Source organism: Sebastes fasciatus, chromosome 19 (genome assembly GCF_043250625.1).
Source record: "Sebastes fasciatus isolate fSebFas1 chromosome 19, fSebFas1.pri, whole genome shotgun sequence".
Taxonomy (NCBI): Eukaryota; Metazoa; Chordata; class Actinopteri; order Perciformes; family Sebastidae; genus Sebastes; species Sebastes fasciatus.
Window position 1 is genome coordinate 6517342 of NC_133813.1, and position 22198 is coordinate 6539539.

The 22198-nt window shown below is 39.4% G+C and overlaps 2 protein-coding genes across 4 annotated transcripts in view; both read left to right on the forward strand.

The window, feature by feature from the left end:
- The first annotated feature begins 757 nt into the window (after nucleotides 1-757).
- On the forward strand, nucleotides 758-16077 carry LOC141757449 (leukemia inhibitory factor receptor-like). Of its 2 annotated transcripts, none has more exons than XM_074617944.1 (19): nucleotides 758-930; nucleotides 1047-1239; nucleotides 4055-4206; nucleotides 5240-5393; nucleotides 5521-5793; nucleotides 5971-6088; nucleotides 7331-7467; nucleotides 7579-7724; nucleotides 8814-8973; nucleotides 9085-9146; nucleotides 10454-10676; nucleotides 11855-12046; nucleotides 12141-12242; nucleotides 12337-12504; nucleotides 12796-12924; nucleotides 13073-13166; nucleotides 13281-13332; nucleotides 14091-15796; nucleotides 15850-16077. In XM_074617944.1, the coding sequence occupies exons 2-18, from the start codon at nucleotides 1167-1169 to the stop codon at nucleotides 14481-14483; spliced, it is 2628 nt and encodes an 875-aa protein (XP_074474045.1). In that variant the 5' UTR covers nucleotides 758-930; nucleotides 1047-1166; the 3' UTR covers nucleotides 14484-15796; nucleotides 15850-16077. The 2 variants fall into 2 exon arrangements, with proteins under 2 accessions (XP_074474045.1, XP_074474046.1); XM_074617945.1 differs by having other exon boundaries at nucleotides 764-930; nucleotides 11870-12046.
- A 765-nt stretch (nucleotides 16078-16842) lies between these two features.
- The window catches only part of LOC141757448 (leukemia inhibitory factor receptor-like), a 33016-nt gene continuing 27660 nt past the window's right edge, over nucleotides 16843-22198 (forward strand). Inside the window, exon 1 of one of the 2 annotated variants that reach the window (XM_074617942.1) lies at nucleotides 16843-17288. In XM_074617942.1, coding sequence (XP_074474043.1) covers nucleotides 17216-17288 — 73 coding nt within the window. In that variant the 5' untranslated portion in view covers nucleotides 16843-17215. The remainder of the gene's footprint in view (nucleotides 17289-22198) is intronic. The other variant, XM_074617943.1, reaches the window with a different exon arrangement.

Consider the following 22198-nt stretch of genomic DNA (forward strand, 5'->3'; position numbering starts at 1 on the left):
ACTAATGTGATTATTTTGAGGAACATGTTAAACCCTCTGAGACCTTTGTTGTCAGGAAGGAGGCTAAATAACGCTCCAAAGATGGGCTTAATTTTAGCGAGGAAAAACTGGCATGGCCATTTTCAAAGGGGTCCCTTGACCTCTGACCTCAAGATATGTGAATGAAAATGGGTTCTATGGGTACCCACTAGTCTCCCCTTTACAGACACGCCCACTTTATGATGATCACATGCAGTTTTTTCATGCAGTATAAATGTGTTATTTTTGCCTATTCTAAAAATGGTGTGTTTGAATATTGGTGTTCCTCAAGGTCTTGGTGTCTTAATGTGGTATTTTGGAGGGATTATCGATCATTTTGATCAATTCTCGAGTGTTAAAAAAATTGTTAAATTTAGCACCAATTAATTCATGTTTATTACAGATTTATGACTAGAACAAATTGACACTCAGTGCTGAGCTGCATCTCAAATTACTCTTCAGGTTCCCAGCTTTCAGATGATGTACACCACTTCTATGTGACATCTACTGTTGACCTGCTATCTCCCCCTAAAGACATGGGTCTATTATGGGTCTCAGAGGGTTAAGTGGGCTGGTTCTTACTGTGTTGATAAGGTCACGCCACACTGAGATACTGAAACTAGTTTTTTTATAAAGTTATTTCCAAGAATCAAAACATTGTGAGTGCATGTTTGGCATGTCTGGTCTGGCCACTGTGACTCACAATTACCAGAAAGCAGCCTCTCCAGTTCCTCTAAATTGAAATCCACATGGATTTCACAATCGTGAGCTCAAACAGCAAATGGATTTCCAAAGAGCTCATCATTGGCTTCTTTTAAAGGGGAGTGTTGCTTCCGGGAGTAACTTGACACTGGGAATTTGTTTTTTATTTGACTCGGTCCTTATAACCGTCAAATCAAATTCACTCCTCATGTAAGCTCTGTAACAAGCAGTCAGACTTTCTCATGGAAGTATTTTTTTTATTCATCCTAGGGAAATATGCTTTATTGATATTATTCTGACACTGAACAAACTGATTATTTCCACAGGTATCAAGTGTAATTAGTGGATGTCTTTTCTATGAGGAAATCCACAAGGACTCCATAAGGAAGATTACCTCAAAGGAATAACAACAATTGACCACAAACAGTCATTATAAAAAGGGGATTATGATGATTGCATGGTTGTTACTAGTCTCACTTTTCAGCAAGAGCACACAAGATGGGAACGACCAAGAAAATGGTGCGTGTGTCATCCTTTAACTTCTAAATGGCTGCAGGTATTCTTTATTATATTCTCTACAGCTGATACTATACTGTATTGATAGAATAAGAATGTTGTCATAATGCATATTACATTGGATTTTTAAAGAAGACAATGGCCTCTATACTTGTTTTCATTTACTGTAGATTATAAGTGTATATGCAGCCTATTTACTGTAATAATAATTACAATTGATGAAACACAATTTTGGGTTCTAACAGTGCTTATTTCAGATGTTTTCCTAACTTGTGCTGACATACAATATGAAAAGATATAGTATATTTAAGACTGCTTAATTTGCATGCAGTGTTGGGTAAATTGGTGCAATCATAGACTAACTCAGCTTAAATCAAAAAATGCATTTTATTATTTTATTTCAGGTTGAATCTGCCTGTTGGGGGAGAAGGCTAGAATTATATGGTGTCAAAAAAAAAAGCAAAAGCCCATTGTCTTGATTATGGCAGTTCCACTTGCATCTTGTTGGATTTAAGTGCTCGTATAGCTTCGATCTGCTTAAGAATAGTGTGCATCACTCAGTTATCTTGACTACTTGAACCTGACTAGAATTAGTCTGATTGCGTGAACTTGAATTGACCTTTAAGGAACCACTTTTGCCCAGACTGATTCGTTAGGTTCATTCAAGTCGGGTTGAAGTAGACGAGATTGGAGCAAATATGATTTAAAATTTTTTTTTTTTATAAAACGGTCAATATATCGTGACAGTAGTACATGAAACAGCTAACCTGAAAAAAAACATGTGCCTCTGTGTCCTCCGGTGGTCCTAACAGCATCTGCAAGATTTCACAGAACGGAGGAAAACAAGCAGTAAGAGCTGATCTGAGTCTATGAGCGCTGGTTGTCACTCCCTCGCGAACTCCAAAACGGTCAAAATAGGCAGCGCTGATCAAATATAAATCAATATTATGTTGCGTTATTGCCTATTTCAAATGTTTTCAGAATCATCTTGTAGTGCACGGTTTAGCTGTAAAATGAGAAAGTTTGTGACGCCTCCGCTGCCGCCTTTGTGAAATCTTGTAAAGGCACGGCAAGTTCTGGTCACAGCCAATAGGAACGCTCTCTCTCTGAAATGACCTGTGATTGGTCAAAGTCTCCCGTCACGGGCTAGATTTTTTAAAGCCTGAAAACAGAGCCATGAGGAGGTGCAGAAGTCTAGTTTTCTCTCAGAACACTTGAATTACAATATGTTGAAAGGTTATTATGGAATTTTTGCCCAATGATGCCAAAAATATACTGCCTACTGCCACTTTAAGCCCCACTTTTCTCAGCTGGATTTATGGAATGGGCCCCTGGTGGTTGGAAGAGTTTATAGATTTGATAGGGATGGAAAGAGCTGCTGCCACATTAAGGCATCTTGATCGGAGCCTAGAGGGATTATGGGATACAGTAAGGGCATATTTGAACTCCTTCCCTGATTATGTGTAATGGTGTCACAAGAAAATGTATTGAGCGAAGATAAATGTAATAATTTCCAAAATTCACAAGATGTATTATGTTTTCATTAATTTGTTGGCATTTAGTCTTTCAAAAACAACATTTTCACTGCAGTCAAAAACCTGTTTGCTCCCCCTAACGGGGGTCTAGCTGCAATTTACCAGCACCATGAATTACATTTATATGACCAATTGTGGAGGAGTTTTTGAGAGCAATTATTCGGAGACTGAAGAATTGGAATTCAAGGAGAATAGAGTCAGCAATACAAGTGGAGACAAGTCACCATGTGCCGCTAACCCAAATCTGACAACCCAGCTGGTCAGAGGGGATTTTTTAACCTCCTCAATGTGCACAGGCAGGATAACCCAAATATGGTCTTTCTCTACAACACAACACATGCCTCAGATATCAGTGACACAGAAACAACTGAGAATATGCGTCTGGCGTAAAATGCTTTAATTTATGTGCGAGTGAAGATGTTGTTGCTCGCATGCCTGCATGTGCTGTGTGAGCGATTCCCAACCTTGGGAGGTGGGGGAGATAAGAAAACAGGCCGGCCGTTATCAGCCTTCAACCTGTAACAATTAATACCATCGTCATGCTTGGTCCACTCCAGTGACATTACTTATGATGTCACTCAGTGCCTAAATGCAGGAAGTGGTTGGGTGCCTCCTCCTTTGGTCTGTGGAGCATATGGTGGTGAGTAGGAGAGAAGGAAAAATAATTAACGTCACTAAGCCAATAAACAATAACTAAACTTAACAATAGTGATGGTGAGATGAAGATCCAGCAAATTGGTTCTCAAAAGGGTTTCATTTTCACGAGGCAAATAGTGTTAAACAGGCAGATATATTCCAGATATGTGGCAGTGGTTTAACCGGGCAGAGGGCAGTGAATGTGTTTGTGTAACTATAGGAAAATGATAGATTGGAGACATTTTTCCTTTTTATTCAGGAATAATAAGTTCTCAACTATTTCGGCTTCGGTCTAAGACGTTAAAAGCCTCGATAGGCGCTTCACAGAAAACTTCCTGGATTACTCGACACGCGCCCCGAAGCCTCGGCACAGCACGTAACCTCACTAAAATGCAGAACTAAGCCAATAAAACAATAACTAAACTTAACAATGCAGCGTCCGTGTTTTAATTTAACCAAAAAGTTGTATATAGACTGTAACATAACTTACTACCAAACACAAACAAACTGGGGATACACCGTGTCTGCAAGTTACAGATGATGGAATTAAGGCTAAATAAAGACTAAACAAGCATGGTTAGATTAGTATGAAGCCAGTCCTGATGAGGACAGTCCATTCAAATGTACTGTAATCTTTTTTTCCTCAGGTAACTCCCTTTGTGGACCTCAGAATCTGACACTTACCAGCTCTGACCAGATGATCCTGATAACATGGCAAGATGAGCCGTCATGCTCTGCAGTACAGGATGTGCTGATCTATGAGCTGATGGTTCTCATAGCCGACAAGAAAGAACATTATGTAAGACTTAATTTGTATTAAAACCAACGTTGTTGACTTCCATATAACAATATCCTCAGTTTTTGGAGCCTGTACTACGAAGCGAGTTCAGCATACCCGCAGGGTATCTTCTCGTTATCTGGCTGAACTAACCACGCCAAGCGGTCCTACGGCGCTGGTTATCAACTAGGGAAAAGAATCAACCCAGGGTTTCTCAATCTGGCTATGAAAGGGGCGGTGTTTGCAGCATGTGACCAATCACAAACATGGACAGGTCTACTGTCAGCAGAGCGGCACATTTTACAAACTATAATATTAGACAAATACGAAGAATTCAAACACACATAATCTGGACTAAAAGTAACACAGTTGAAGCTGCCAAATGCAGGAAGGACAGCTGGCAAAAGAAAACATTTGACGATGTGTGAATGCGTAAATTAACAGATTTATTAATTTAACAGAATACTCAAAAGTCAGATCTAGTCGTCTAGATATGGCAGATATTATAAAAAACTTTCAGAATATAAGGGATGATTAGATTACACTTCATTACACCCTTAAGTAATGAAACAGCGTGTATGACTATTTCAGCCTTCTTTCAGCTGCGTCCCCGACTCCGATGGCGTGAAACGGACCTGAGAACAAGTAAAAAATAAATATAAAAACATAATTCAAAGCGGTAAGCACCCGCAGCATTAATCCAGTTGTCCTTCCTGCATTTGTCAGTTTAAACTGTGTCGCTTTCAGCCTGGATTATGACTGTAACTTCTTCGTATTTGTGTAATATTATCATACAATCTGTGCACCGAGCTCTGATCGGTTAGTAGGCGGTGCTTTTATACGTCTCTTATCTGGTACCTAACCTGCTCCGGAGCAGGTTGTAGCTGTTCAACATCAGTTACCATGGCGATCTACCCTGGTAAGAAGTGAACCACCATCGTAGGACTGAAAACCCTGAAGTTACCTCGCTAACCCTAAATCCTGCTTCGTAGTACAGGCCCTTGGAGTAGCAAAAATGAACACACCGCTTAATTTGGTTATGAAAATGATTTAGGAGGAAGTTGCTGTGATGCCTGACCAGATAGGATCTACTCACTCCTGGAACTGGACGTCCTATTTGGCGTTGGAGTGCGCTTCCCATTCGGTCAGGCTCAGTTCCCGACACAAAAACCATAAAAGCCCATTGAAACAAGAACAAACTCTTCCTGGTAAATATTCAGCTCACGTATCTCCATGTTTTGATCATCAAAAACATAAAAGCTAACATTATTACATATTTGACAGACATGGCACTCCTTCAGATGCTTATTATGTCCTATTATTATGCTTTTGCAGGGATGGAAACCTCAGAACGACCAGAGGTTTTTCCAAAGGAGAGAGCGTTCATGATTGGCAGTAGAGTCACCTTCTGCTGCGTTCTGCCAGCGGGGAAAGTTTTTAAAAAAATGTATCTGTCTGAGTATAGTAGTGCTAATATGAACGCTACCACGATCAGCAATCAGACACATGCCTTGACCGTCCTCCTGAACCAGTTACCAAAAAGTAGTTCCATTAATGTATTTTGTGAAACAAAAGACAACCGTAATGGGGCTGTTGTATTTGTTGGCTGTAAGTATGATTTAGTAATGTCCTGAATTTTGGGATTTTGGACTCTTAAATATGTCTTGTTAATAAATGCTGGCTGTTTTTTTTGTTTTATATATATATATATATATATATATATATACATATATATATATATGTATATATATATATATATATATATATATACTTGCCATCACTTAGACCCACCTGATTACAGCAACCTTACGTGTGAAACTCGAGATCTGGAATCAGTCGAATGTTACTGGACAGAAGGAAGGAAAACGAGGTGGAACTTCATAAGTTATCAGCTGCTTGAAAGGTATATTAAAAATAAACCGGATGAGTATGGAAACAAACAAGGGTAAGGGTTTGAATCTTAGGGGGTTTTCACATATAGTCCTTTTTAAACGAACCAAACTCAGTCCTCTTAAAGTGGGACAACCGAAAAGGGACTCATTCACATTGTCCGTTCATTTGAAAGAGGACTCAGTTCTCTTTCTGGTCCACTTCAGCTCTGATGGGGCCTCAGTCCTCTTTCTGTTCACACTAGAGTTTCTCTGGAGCTCAGACCCACATAGTCCTAATGATATAAATTCTTTAAGCCCATAAACATCTGAGTGGTGTATATGGAAAATGCAGCGCTTTCATCAAGTAGCTGCCACCGCCGTTTTAGGATGTTTTAGGATGTCGTGCCTGTGCAATCAATGCAATTATTAATGTGTTTTTCATCATTTATTACAATCATAACGAGCATTTGGGAGCAGGACTGATACAGACAGAACGGCATGTTTCTCTCTCCTCAAGCGGTGGTCGTAACATGTACATGCATAGTGTCTCTAAAACTGTAAAAACATCTCCTTCAAACAACTGTTTTTATTCAAGTTTCTCACCAAAATCCAAACACATTTTCTTTCGTCCCCGGGATGACGGGACGCCATTAGTCTCGAGCCTCGACGGTACATACGGTACCCGAGGTACTGAAGAAAAACAAGTACCGTCACGTCTTCAGAATTTTTGCATCGACTTGGTACCGAAGTAACGGTTCTCGTGACATCCCTAAAGCGAACCTGGAGCGCTTTGTGTTCACAACGTACAGGTTAAGCGAACCGCAACGCAGACTTGAAGCAAACCGAACTCAGACCTCCTCCTTGTTTCAGAGGGTCTGAGTTCTTTTGAAGTGTTCACATAGTATTCGAAAAAAATGCTGACTAATCGCTCTGAGTTCGTTTGGAGGGCCGAAAAAGTCAGAGCAAATGTTCGATTCGCCATTTCTAATATTGTAAAACTGTCAATATTCAAAATCTACACAGTTGATTTCTCGCCTCAAACATTTTTCATAAGTGAATTTCAGTGGTGAAATAGCTACGAGTATAAGTACGGGTATAACTAATGGATGGAATTAGTCGCTCAGTTGCTTACAAATTCAGAATCTAAGGCCTTTGTTTGCTTCCATATTTGAGGTGTAGTCCTGGTTGCCTGCATGTTTATATTGTGGGATGGACTCGAGCATTTTATTTGCATTGAATGAAAAGTTAGACTCTCTTAGCTTTTTGTATTTCAGTCCATGTGCAAAGATGGGGAATTTGAGATGCTCTCAAGAAGTGCGAGTAGAAGTTGGTGAGAAAAGCTGGACTTTCACAGCAAAGAATGGGTATGGGAAGGTGGAGCTTTCAGACACTGCAGACCTGACTAAAAGAGGTACTGTATACCTTTACAAAAATATGGTGTTATTTGGTGTTTTTTTTTTGGTTATTGACATCTCATTTTAATCATTAAGTTCAGCTGATTGTTGTTTGTCTTTTGTTTCAGTGCACATGCTCCCTCCAAACGAAGTCACAGCTTCAACTGTGAATGCAAGAAATGTCAGCCTGGAGTGGCGGTGGACGGTGCCACAGTACAATAATCTCAGTATAACATGCCAAGTAAACATTAACTGGGATGAAAATACCAGAGAGGTGAGACATTAGAATGGTTTTTAAAGTAGGATCTAGAGATGAAAAAAGTGTAAAAGTGAAAGTGAAACTTAAAAGCAACACGTAACATGTAAAACTGAATGAAACGCCATGTTTTCAACACAAACAGAAAGGCTTCTTTAGGTTTAGGCAACAAAACTACAACTTCCTGTCAAGGCAACAAAACTACAACTTCAGGTTTAGGCAACAAAACTACAACTTCTTTAGGTTTAGGCAATAAAACTACAACTTATTTAAGTTTAGGAAACAAAACTACTATTTCTTTAGGTTTAGGCAACAAAACTACAACTTCTTTTGGTTTAGGCAACAGAACTACAACTTCTTTAGGTTTAGGCAACAAAACTACAACTTATTTAGGTTTAGGTAACAAAACTACAACTTCTTTAGGTTTAGGCAACAAAACTACAACGTCTTTAGATTTAGGCAACAAAACTACAAGTTCTTTAGGTTTAGGCAACACAACTACAACTTATTTAGGTTTAGGCAACAAAACTACAACTTCTTTAGGTTTAGGCAACAAAACTACAACGTCTTTAGGTTTAGGCAACAAAACTACAAGTTCTTTTGGTTTAGGCAACACAACTACAACTTCTTTAGTTTTAGGCAACAAAACTACAACGTCTTTAGGTTTAGGTAACACAACTACAACTTCTTTAGGTTTAGGCAACAAAACTACAACTTCTGGTTTAGGCAAGAAAACTACAACTTCTTTAGGTTTAGGCAACAAAACTACAACTTCTTTAGGTTTAGGCAACAAAACTACAACTTCTTTAGGTTCAGGTAACAAAACTACAACTTCTTTAGGTTTAGGCAACAAAACTACAACTTCTTTAGGTTTAGGCAACAAAAATACAATTTCCTGTTAAGGCAACAAAACTACTACTTCTTTTGGTTTAGGCAACAAAAGTACAACTTCTTTAGGTTTAGGCAACAAAACTACAACTTGCATATGAATAATTGCAATGAGCCCAACAACTGACATAGTTACAAAGGAGGGTTAGGGCGGTTGGTAAGATCCTTCTCTGAACTACACTAACATCATCATCATTCTTTCCCATATTGTGTTCCCAGAGAACACAAGAAAACATTGGCGTCGGTCTTAAGTTTGTAGTTTTGAATGACCTGATACCGAATTGGAAATATAATGTGACAGTACGATGTGGAACAACGCATTATTTCTGGAAGTGGGGTGACTGGAGCACAACTGTCAACTTGCACACAAAGGGTGATGGTAAGTAATAAAAAAAAAAGTAAACATTTTGAAACTTTTAATAACCTATAATGGCAATTTAACAGATACTGATTCCATGTTCTGGTCACTGATTGTCTATTTGTCCCACAGTTCCAGATGCTCTTGATGTGTGGATGCAGATGAAGGACAAAAAGATTATAACCATCTGGAAAGTAAGTCCGACTATTGGGCTTAATCTTTATAACTTGTAATTAGAGGCTTAATCATTCACTAATTCTTAATAGATCAGTTATAAGCCGTTAATAAGAACACATTTTTGGTTGCCAGATTGTGAAAAAGCTCTCTTACCCTCCTTCAGCAGGACGCTTGTCCTTTAACTCCTTAGTTCACCAGGTGAACCACTATAATGTTTTACCTTTGACCTTCGGGAAAAGTGCTGCAGAGCATTTGGACCAAAATCCCTGTGGGGGAGAGACGGGATGTACACCGGGGCGGACTGTCCTCAGTGCGAAGGGTCTCTGGCAATGTTGGCACCCCGTCTTGTTTACCATGCTTATGCTGTGTGACTTTTTCCATCAGCATTTGTAACCATACAACCTTTATAATTGTTCACTAGAGCACCAAGCTCTTCATCAGCCTCTTCATTTTGCTCTCAAAGTGCTCCAGATTGATGCATTTAACTTTAATATGTTCCAAATTTTCTTCTGGGGGAACACCACACCACAGTCTCCTGGGGGAAACACTGTATTATGTCATCCAAAGCTGGCCCCCCCTCACTTCAAAATTTGTTCTGATCTGTGCTATCTATTGTACAAGGGCACCGTCGCTGCATCGCGTGCTTAGCGCCACCCCAGACAACTGCGATTGGTTTAAAGGTCCCATATTGTAAAAAGTGAGATTTTCATGTCTTTTATACTATAAAGCAAGTTTAAGTGATAAATAAATACTGTGAAAGTATCAAAACGCTCAATATATGGAGAAATACACACAGGAACTGTGCGCTTGAAACAAGCTGTCAGGATTTCTGTACATTTGTGATGTCACAAATCTACAAATTTTAGACAATTTCAACAGTTTTAAACAGTTTTAAACATAAACATCCTAAATGTGTCCCAGTTTATTTCCTGTTGCAGTGTATGTGAATGACATCAGCTGACAGGAAGTAAACATGGACCCAAAGCTGTTTCCTAGCAACGCAATTCCGTTGCCATTCCATTGAAATGTACTAAAACGGAGCGTTTTGTGATCGAGAGTGAATACAGGTATATTCAGACAGACAGTATAAGAAAAATAATGTGTTGTTTGAACATTAAAGCATGTAAACATGTTCTAGTAGAAACCCAAAATACAAGTATGAACCTGAAGATGAGCATGATATGGGACCTTTAAAGAAATACAAACAAGCCAGAGTGTGTTTTTTCCTGTATAGCAGAACGATAATGTGTGGCGCCAGACCTTTCTATAGCGCTATCACAGCGCTGTGGAGATAGGTCTGACATGTGAGACTACCTCTCTGCAGGTGCCTCTGGACAACCAGAGTCATGGACACATCGAAGACTATGAAGTGACCTGGACAAAGACCACAGAGGTAAAACGACAAAATAGAACCAAAGTGGCTCCCAACATCCACAGTCTTGCTCTCAGTCTGGACCCCACTGAAGAGTATATCATCACAGTTACAGCCAGGAATATAAACGGCAGCTCACCCCCATCAAACATCACCATCCCCAGCCTCAATCCAGGTATGAAGCTAACACATATTACAGTTAAGGAAGAATTTAAACCTGCGTTAAGCCTTCTAGCAACAAGGCTGAAAGGTCACTATAATCTGACGGGTTTATTCTTATTGTGTGAATGCTGACTCATTCAACTGAACTGAAAGTGAAACTTATCTGTACTGTTTTTGTCAACGGCTTTGAAGACAGCAAAGATGAGTTTCACTTTCAATCACCCAATTTGACTGTTATCAGGCCATTAAATAGGCGTTATCAGTCGCTATAAGCACCATAGATGTGGGTCAATAGGGGCCTACTACGTTGTAAAAGTGAAAGCGAAACTTCATGAAACGTCACATTTTGAACACAAACAGAAAGGCTTCTTTAGGTTTAGGCAACAAAACTACAACTTCTTTAGGTTTAGGCAACAAAAATACAACTTCCTGTTAAGGCAACAAAACTACAACTTCTTTAGGTTTAGGCAACAAAACTACAACTTATTTAGGTTTAGGAAACAAAACTACAACTTCTTTAGGTTTAGGCAACAAAACTACAACTTCTTTAGGTTTAGGCGACAAAACTACAACCTTTTTAGGTTTAGGAAACAAAACTACAACTTCTTTAGGTTTAGGCAACAAAAATACAACTTCCTGTTAAGATAACAAAACTACAACTTCTTTAGGTTTAGGCAACAAAACTACAACCTTTTTAGGTTATGAAACAAAACCACAACTTCTTTAGGTTTAGGAAACAAAACTACAACTTCTTTAGGTTTAGGCAATGAAACTACAACTTCGTTAGGTTTAGGCAACAAAACTACAACCTTTTTAGGTTTAGGAAACAAAACTACAACTTCTTTAGGTTTAGACAACAAAAATACAATTTCCTGTTTAGGCAACAAAACTACAACATTTTTAGGTTTAGGAAACAAAACCACAACTTCTTTAGGTTTAGGAAACAAAACTACAACCTCTTTAAGTTTAGACAACAAAAATAAAACTTCTAGGTGAAATGAAAAATGCCCTTAAGGGGGAACTCAGAAGGAGGCTGTTTTTTTTCCCCAAAATAAAAGCCCCAATAGAGTAACTCTATCCTAAATGGAAGCTCAGGATGAGGCATGGAAGTATTATAATAGCAGGTAGCTCAGTATAGGTCTTATTATCATTCATACAGCTATATGTTTATGTTAAATCTAACTTTCAAAGAGTCTTCATTTTCAGACAGAACCAGAGTGAACACTTCTTGGATCATTGGCAGCAACGGTGGCTTCAACCTGTCCTGGTCTTCCAGCCCTACAGCCAGCTGTGGCTACATCGTGGACTGGTGTCCCACCGGGCAGTGCATTGTGGAGTGGCTGAAAGTGCCTCCCAATGAGACTGAAGCCAATATATTTTCAGGTAAGTCTTATTCTTTGCCAACAAAACGGTTATCCTTGTAAAATTACATTTCCTTATGTTACAATACATCTGTCCTGTTATTTCTTCACCTCAGAAACCTTCAAAAACAGACTGAGATACTCGTTGTCCATATATGCCTGCACCCAAGGAGCTCCAGTGCTACTAGAAATAAGAGAGGGCTATGTCAGGGAGGAAAGTAAGATTGAATTGTTTGTCTTTTCTGTGGAGGACTGTTTGCTTAATAAATGTTTCAGCACAATAAAATGTTTCACCCATGTTCGCTTTGTCAGGAATACAAGACGGCCTGTTTAAATCATTGAAGGGGAAACAGCAGGATTCAGATTATGAGGTATCCTGGGACAAAATATCTTTACGAGAGCAGACTGCTTTCATCCAAGGATATGTCCTGATTTGTAAGGACAACAACAACAACAACAATATTGTCAATTTCAGCACAGGTATTGTGACACCCCCGTTATTTTCTGTTGACATTCCTCAGAGAACCAGGGTTACATACAGGACCTGTTACGCATTCTCAATCTGTAGATACATTCACAGATATTAGATAATATAGTCATGATATGATAAAAAAAACATAATTTTCCCCGTCTTATATTCATCATTCATCAATACACAACACAAAATTGAAAGTCCTTGAATCCTTGAAAGTTGAAAAGTACTTTCAATTGTAACCTTGATGGTTCTTCAGAATGTTTATTAGTAATGACAATCTCCTTTGCTTGGTTTAGATAATCCTGAGGCCACCAGTCTGACAGCGAGAAAACTTTCAATCAGTTCCTACACATTCAAAGTGAAGGCAAAGACAGCAGTTGGAGAATGTGGCACTCAATCCTTTACTGCCACCTTGAATACACCGAGTATGTTGCTTCTTTCCCCCTTATAGACCACCATGTCTCCTTTTGTACAAATCCATTTATTTAGTAAAACCTATGAAAACATCAAATTTGTTGCTTTATTTGATTTTCTGCTTTTCCTCATCTGGACTGTTTTGTCTCATCTCACCAGCTGATAACTTGATCAGTACAGTCATCATTTCCCTGGTCACTGTTTTTGTTCTCCTTATCCTCACCGTCTTCCTTCTCTACAGACACTGGACATGGTAAGCAGGCAAAACACGTTCATTTTCTGTTGCCTCTGACGTTTCCGTTTGAATGAGCGCATGTCGTTGCCATAACCTGTGTGATTTATTTCCATGCATTCTTACATCCAACAGTATCAAACAGAAGGTCTATCCTCCGATCCCGAAGCCGGTGTTGACATCAACGGTAAGTCCTCACAACCATGTCTTAAAGGGGCACTCCACTAGTAAAAGAAAATGTATCGAGTGGCTCTGCAGGGAGCTTTCTAAAGCCTGAAAACAGAGCCATGAGGAGGTGCAGTAGTCTAGTTTTCTCTCAGAACACTTGAATTACAATATGCTGAAAGGTTATTATGGAATTTTTTTCCCAATGACGCCAAAAACATTCTGCCTACTGCAGGTTTAAAGTCAGGATATCTCTGCTTTTGATGCTTTGTTTTTGTGCATTATTTTTAGCCATGCTAGTGGTGTGGCTCTAAAGATGGCAATGCCCGGTCTGATGGTCCAACACTGTGGCTTATCTCAACAACTGTTGGAAGGATTGCAATGAAATTTGATGCACACATTCATGTACCCCTCGAGATGAATTGTAATAATTTTCTTGATCTCTTATCTTTTCATCTACGACACATTTTATACTTGTCCAATACTTTGGTTTATGATCAAACTCAGTTTATGCAAAACTCAATCAGCCTTAGCTGTACTTTGCGTTTAGTGCTACTGAGCAAATGGTACCATGTTAACTCACTCAACTAAGATGGTGAACATACAGTATACGGTGACCAGACATTGTGTGGAACGCGTCCTCCAAACGGACAGTATTAACAGAACTACTACCCGTCTGTGGTGTCCGCTGAGCTGTCCATGTACTGTATGTATCTGCATTTTTGCACTCCCAGCTACCACCCCTTAAATTAATGTGAGGTCTTTGTTTTTTTTTTCAAGGGTGAACATTTATTTCGTCCTCTTCACGTGGACCAGTGTTACCACAGTGAAGCAGATATCGTGGATGTTCCAGAGCTGCATCATAGTACAGGAGCACCAATGAATGGTTTTGCTTGCCAGGAGGACACGCCATCTCAGTCAGGGTTGCCATCTTCTCCATTCAGAAGTATAATTCCCAACCCATCATACAGCCTGATAATGAAGCACTGGGATCAGCAGTTCAACTCAGGTCGTGAGCTTCAGGAGGGAACATCTTTAGAAAGAAGCACCGATGAATACCAGCCTCAGGATTCCATAGAAACCTTCACTATAAACCAGACAGAAGGGGATCAAGATAGTCCAATGTCCTGTGTTTCCACTTACATTTTGTTACCAAACTCACCTTCCAGATAGCTGCTGCATGCACAGCCTGTGTGGTATGTTGTAAGTAGGGTTGCCAGAAAACTGATTTGTTGTACACATTTACGCATTATAATGTTAAGCATAGTTTTAGTCATGCTAGTGCCATGGCTCTAGGGATCTAGTTTATCGGCACCATGAGGTAGATGCTTATGTCAAACAACTATTTTATGGATTGCCGTGTAATTTGTTACAGATATTCATGATCCCAGAGGATGAGTTGGAACAATTTTGATCCCCTAACTTTTCATCCAGCACCATTATCGGGTCACAATTTAAATTTTTCCAATACTTTGGTTTATGACCAAATACGTCCAAAACGCATGACATTCCCGTCAGTCTCAGCTGTACTTTGTGTTTAGTGCTAATTAGCAAATGTTTGCATGGCCATTGCATGTGAAACACTGCCTCATAGAGCTGCTTGTTATATCCAGAAATCAGTGCTAGATTAATTAACTTGCTTCAGATTATTGAAGACATTTCACCGCTCATCCAAAAGGCTTCTTCCGTGCTGACTGACTGCTGGGGAGTCCCAGGTATTTAACCTCTGTTGGGTCGTTTAAGAGGCCAGTATACTCCATCAGAAGTGCTTGTCGGATCATACTTGACACCACTATTTCTGTCACTTTTCATGTGAACAGACGAGTGCACACTATGAATCTCTATCAGGAGAGACTGTCTGGAAATGTGTGCCATATCTACATAGTCACAAAAAGTAAAAACTCAGGGCCGAAGTTGTCTTCTGCTAAGATAAGTTTCACTTTCAGTTCAGTTCCCTGTCGGAAAGGAGAAGGAAAGAGCTGTCTGACGGCAAGATAAAGCTGTGAAAATCTTCTCAATGTAGCGTACACTTAAAGGTGAACCTTTCTTTTAGGTGTTTTGCTGCGGGCCCCGTCCACAACACTGTATTGCTTTGCTCCCGTGATGGTACTCCTGTCTCTTTCTCTGAGCTGGGGGCGTGCCGACCGCCATTTACTGTATAGGTAATACACTGACTATGGATAAGTACTGTACCTCATACAACCCCACTTAAAAACACCTGAACTATCCCTTTAACATGCTCAAGAATGTAAAGCAAGTTCAGTTGCCCCATGTTGTATACCATGACCTGGATGGCTGAGAATCTTCACAGACGTACTGTTAGAATGATCTATGATAAAGTTACATACACAGGAAGTTATATTGTTGTCACAGTGGCTTGTGTCCAGAGGTCCTCTGACTTTTTGTTGCGACTGAATTTGAGTTTAAAGGCGCTAAATCAGTATCCAGAGCATTAATATAGCAACAAACAACTATTTGCCATTAGAGTTGGGCCGGTGTAAAAATGTTCAAACCGGTTTGGTCTTGAGAAAATAGCAAGAGTACACTAGATTTTTAAAAATGCTCCAGCATAAAAACCATGTATATATACAGTATATACTGTATATATGATATATATATGAATTTGTGAATTCAGATATCTCGACAACTGGAAGCAGATTTGAACCAGAGTGCATTTCATCGGTGTGACCATGAGTTAACCGCGACTTGTGTGTGTTTTTCCCCCGTGAGTAAAACGGTATTTCCTCTGTGTAAAACTTGATACGAACCTATAAAACTAATAACGTTATACATTTAACATGTGAACTACTGTATATACCTCAAAATAAAATGGGAAAACTCTACTGTCATTTGTGGTATTGATCTCTCTCCTAAATACAATACATCCTTCTATAAAACTAAATCATATATCCATGTGGAGTTACAGTACATGCTGGAAATGCATTCTGATGAGTCCCAGTGGCCAGATGAGAATGTCTGTAAAATCCACAGTAATTTACTGTGTTTGTGCAGAGTCAATTACTGTATACTATTTCACAGTAGAGTACTCCGTATCTGTCTGTGCCAGTCAACAAACGATTCGACTCCTCTGCTCCACCCCTACCTCTCTCTCTGTCTGTTTGTCTGCTTGTGTGTGCGTGTGTCTGGCAGTGCTTCGGGACACTTCGCTGCTTGGTTCCCTTTGTTCGTACCAACGAGTCGTTCAAAAGACTTCTAGAACGTCACGTAGTTACTCAGGCCCTGTTCAGACCTGGTATTAACATGCATCACATATCCCAGCGAGACGTCAGTTGAGTAGGCGGTCCTTGATGTGGCCCAGGACACATTCGCGTACATACTACAAAAAAAAAGTCATAGTATAGTATGTCGAACATTTTCATGAAAAAAAATCATAATATAGCATGTCGAAAATTTTCTAGAAATGTTTGGCATGTCTGGTCTGGCCACTGTGACTCACAATTACCAGAAAGCAGCCTCTCCGTTTCCTCTGTATTGAAATCCACATGGATTTCACAATCTTGACGAGTTCAAACAATGGATTTCCAAAGCATTTCTCATTGGCTTCTTTTAAAGGGGAGTGTTGCTTCCGGGAGTAACTTGACACTGGGAATTTTTTTTGTTTGACTCATTCCTTATAACCGTCAAATTAAATTCACTCCTCATGTAAGCTCTGTAACAAGCAGTCAGACTTTCTCATGGAAGTATTTTTTTATTTTTTATTCATCCTAGGGAAATATGCTTTATTGATATTATTCTGACACTGAACAAACTGATTATTTCCACAGGTATCAAGTGTAATTAGTGGACGTCTTTTCTATGAGGAAATCCACAAGGACTCCATAAGGAAGATTACCTCAAAGGAATAACAACAATTGACCACAAACAGTCATTATAAAAAGGGGATTATGATGATTACATGGTTGTTACTAGTCTCACTTTTCAGCAAGAGCACACAAGATGGGAACGACCAAGAAAATGGTGAGTGTGTCATCCTTTAACTTCTAAATGGCTGCAGGTATTCTTTATTATATTCTCTACAGCTGATACTATACTGTATTGATAGAATAAGAATGTTGTCATAATGCATATTACATTGGATTTTTAAAGAAGACAATGGCCTCTATACTTGTTTTCATTTACTGTAGATTATAAGTGTATATGCAGCCTATTTACTGTAATAATAATTAGAATTGATGAAACACAATTTTGGGTTCTAACAGTGCTTATTTCAGATGTTTTCCTAACTTGTGCTGACATACAATATGAAAAGATATAGTATATTTAAGACCGCTTAATTTGCATGCAGTGTTGGGTAAACTGGTGCAATCATAGACTAACTCAGCTTAAATCAAAAAATGCATTTTATTATTTTATTTCAGGTTGAATCTGCCTGTTGGGGGAGAAGGCTAGAATTATATGGTGTCAAAAAAAAAAGCAAAAGCCCATTGTCTTGATTATGGCAGTTCCACTTGCATCTTGTTGGATTTAAGTGCTCGTATAGCTTCGATCTGCTTAAGAATAGTGTGCATCACTCAGTTATCTTGACTACTTGAACCTGACTAGAATTAGTCTGATTGCGTGAACTTGAATTGACCTTTAAGGAACCACTTTTGCCCAGACTGATTCGTTAGGTTCATTCAAGTCGGGTTGAAGTAGACGAGATTGGAGCAAATATGATTTTAAAAAAGTTATTTTTATAAAACGGTCGATATATCGTGACAGTAGTACATGAAACAGCTAACCTGAAAAAAAACATGTGCCTCTGTGTCCTCCGGTGGTCCTAATGGTATCTGCAAGATTTCACAGACCGGAGGAAACAAGCAGTAAGAGCTTATCATATCTGTCTGCTGTCCAACTGCAGTCTATGAGAGCTGGTTGTCACTCCCTCGCGAACTCCGACCAAATGGTCAAACTAGGCCGCGCTGATCAAATATGAATCAATATTATGTTACGTTAATGCCTATTGACGCTAACAGAGCTAATAGAGCTAACAGAGCTAATAGCGGGACACAGTAAAAACAAGGCCGACGGACGCTCACCGATGGCCCCAAACTGTCCGTCGGTCGACTATCGGCCCGTTGTGTCAGTGCCTCTAAGTGCTGACAGAGCTAACAGTGTTAACCGGAGGGGGCGGAAGACGGACGGTCGGACTTGACTGTGACCGCTACAGACGACGGGTATTTGGCCTTGACGGAGGTCTGAACTCTATAAGTGGCCTTCTAGTTAAGACACGAAGCATTCAGTTAACTAACATACACTTTAGTTCAAACAACAACACTAACGTTACTCACCAACACCGTCTAGAAGTCACCACAATGTCCCTGTTAGCATTAATATGCCTTTAAAGCTAATAACTCTAAAAAGGTGTGGGATACCATGAAATCTATGACAGGAATGTCATCTCCAACTAAACCTATTGTGACAGATAATGAATTTTGCTTTGCCAACGACCTAAACACTTTCTTTACCAGATTTGAATCACTAGATAATTCTGATAAGTGCACTGAAATACTTAAAACTATTATACCAACTACCTCAGACAGAATTGTCATCACTGTCGAAGATGTTAGGAAAAGTTTTCGGTGTACAAATTCCAAGAAAGCTGCTGGACCGGATGAATGCAGCGCTTTCCTTCTGAAGAACTTTGCAACCGAGCTGGCACCAGTGTGGCAACCAGTCTTTCAGGCTTCTGTAGACACGCACACTGTACCTCTGTCATGGAAAACTGCGCACATAAAACCTTTACCCAAAATACCATGTCCTAAAGAACACAAGGATTTTAGACCAATAGCCCTTACCTCAGTGATTATGAAATCTCTAGAAAGAATTCTGCTCCAATATCTTGTCAGTACAACAAAAGACAAACTTGATCCATATCAATTTGCATATAAGCAGGGTTGTGGTACAGAAGACGCTGTTGCCACTCTGGTTCATATTATTACAAAACATTTAGACAAACCAAAAACCTATGCAAGAGCCCTTTTTCTAGACTTTTCATCAGACTTCAATACAATACAGACAGACATCTTGGTGTCAAAAATGGTCCAGCGGGAACTGAATCCCTATTTGATACACTGGTATGCCTCCTTTCTCACTAACAGAGTTCAAATTGTAAAAATAAATAAAACCCTTTCCACTGCCATCACGACCAACATCGGAGCCCCTCAGGGTTGCGTGAGTTCAGCTATGCTTTTCACCTTTTACACCGATGACTGTCGTACAAATACACCAAATCAATACATCCTAAAGTATTCTGATGATACGGCTATAATATCCCTGTTAAGTCACTCGGACAACCCTGAGCTGCACCAACATGGCGTGAACAAAATGGTCGAGTGGAGTGACAGTAATGCTCTTCAGATTAACACAAAGAAAACGGAAGAAATTGTATTTGGTTCACCATCTGATTCTCATAAAGTTCCTATTGTTATTCATAACGAAAAAATCCTGCAGGTATTTTCATATAAATATTTGGGAGTAATGATTGATCATCTGTTATCTTGGAAAGACCACATTGAATTTGTCTGTAAAAAGACAAAACAAAGAATTTACTTTCTCCGCCGCCTCAGGTCTTTTGGGGCGAGTAAACAAATTCTTCTATTGTTTTTTACTTCTGTGATTATGAGTGTCCTGCAGTATTGTTATACTACATGGTACAAGAATTTGTCCACTACTTTAAAGTCAAAACTGCTCCACCAAATGAAAATCTGCTCAAAGATTGTTGGTCAACCCCTTGAGAAACTCTATGAATCAGCCTATCATAATAACATCTTAAGACTGGCTAACAACATCGTCTCTAACCCCAATCATGTTTTGAACAGTGAATATCAACTGTTACCATCGAATCGGAGATACAGGGTTCCACGATTTAATAAGGTTAGACTGAAGCACTCTTTTTTGCATCAGTCAATCCTTAAACTAAATATGGAGCCTAATCCCAGATCAAATGTGCGTTAAAGGGCCCTGAATATTGTCTTCTGTGATTATAATGTTTAAATGTTTGTATCCTTGTTTATTGTCTTTGTCCTTTCTGTGATGTTGCAAACGGAGCTGCTGTTATGCAAAACAAATTTCAGACCTGTCTGACAATAAAGTATAAAGTAACGTAAAGTAAAATAGCTTAACGGTTAGTGCAGTTTAGCCACTGAAATGTGGAAGCAGCTACTCCTGTAGCTGTAATACTGTAACCACACATTACAACACATTAATACTATTCAGACTAACCAGTCACTAGTCGCTAATGAAGCTAACGTTACTAGTGTTTAAGTTAACTGTTGTCGATGGTAATGTCTACCGTATCTGTTAATGTATCACACCATATAACTCTGAATACAAATATGACACAATTCCAACTATATCACACGAAAAATAAGTTAAATCTTACCTGTGTGGAGTCAGACTGGAGCTCCGATGCAGACAGACAGACTGGGGGGCGGAGTACTTCAAGTGACAGCGTCAACTCTGAAAGTTGTCTTTCCCTCCATTCACAGCAAAGACACGCGAGTTATCTCTACTTCTGCCCGTTGTGTTGACTCGCAACCGACAGTCTGTGTTCACAACTGAGAGATATAAGTATTATGAACTCACTTAAGGGTTTTGACGCCAACTTAAAGTCCGGTTTGCTGGACTGACTTATATTTTTGACTCAAATGTTAATAATGTATATTTCAAAGTCCTAACAACTTGAAACGCTTTGTCATGCCAACAAATACAAGTTAGAGTTTTTACAGTGTATTTCTCACCTCAAATGTTTTCAGAATCATTTTATAGTGCAAGGTTTAGCTGTAAAATGAGAGAGTTTGTGACGCCACATTGTGAAATCTGGTGAAGGAACGTGTCGTATCTTTTCTGCGACAGTGCTGTTGAAGTGATGATGAAGGATGCTCCGAGGACACTGTTCTTGCTGGTAAAATAGAGTTTATTACAAACAAGCCACACATGTCATACGGACGTCGCGAGCAGTCCGGAGGCCTCCAGTCGAATATGAAAGTCCTGCCCTTTGGGTCCCTCGTACCCCCATATATCGGGTTCAGATCGTCCAATCCCTGAGCTAAGATATGAACTCATGCCTTAGGTATTCCCTACATGTTATCTTTCAGCCCCTGACCTTTGCCCTGCTTCTTTCACATATGTTTACAATTAGGGGCCTCTCAGTCCGGCATCAGACCTGAAAATATACCACATATTCCCCCCTTCGAGACTTAACAAAGTCTCGAAAAAATAAGAGAAGAAACATACAGGTGTATTAACATGACAAATTTAACAACCTGTCCTTATTACCATTGAAACAACTTTATGGAGTATAAAAGTGAGAGTGAAAAACCTGTCAGGCAGCTAATCTTTCTTGAACAATGTAATAAACAATGTATACAGGAAAATTCTCTCACGGTCCCTCTGCCAAGGCGACCATACATAATACTCCATAATACTGAAATACAGAATTTTAGCAATTTGTATATGGAACTGATTTAAGCAATGCATATGGAACTCTCAGCAAATTAAAACAAAACAAATGTCCAAAGTCAGGCTGGTCGACCCATCGCACCCTTCTATGAACCTTTTCCTGCCTACCCCACTGTCCCTAAACATCGAGAAAAAGAAAAAGAAAACATCTGAGGTCCCATTGTATTTAGAAACCATCATTTCTCAAGCATGTAATACACAAAAAAGAAAATTCCTTTTCAATAACACTAAGGTAACATCTCAGAGAAGACATAAGACTGTATAACGCTGTAGTTTCTCAGCAGCCTTGACTCAGGTGTAGTCTCGATGACGTCTTGACTCTGGATGTTGTATCGACAGTCCACGTTCAGAGTTCTTCAGGCCATTCGTATTTTCATGTTTGAAATGTCTGAATCCATTCAGCCCCTCGGAGTCCCTGACAATCC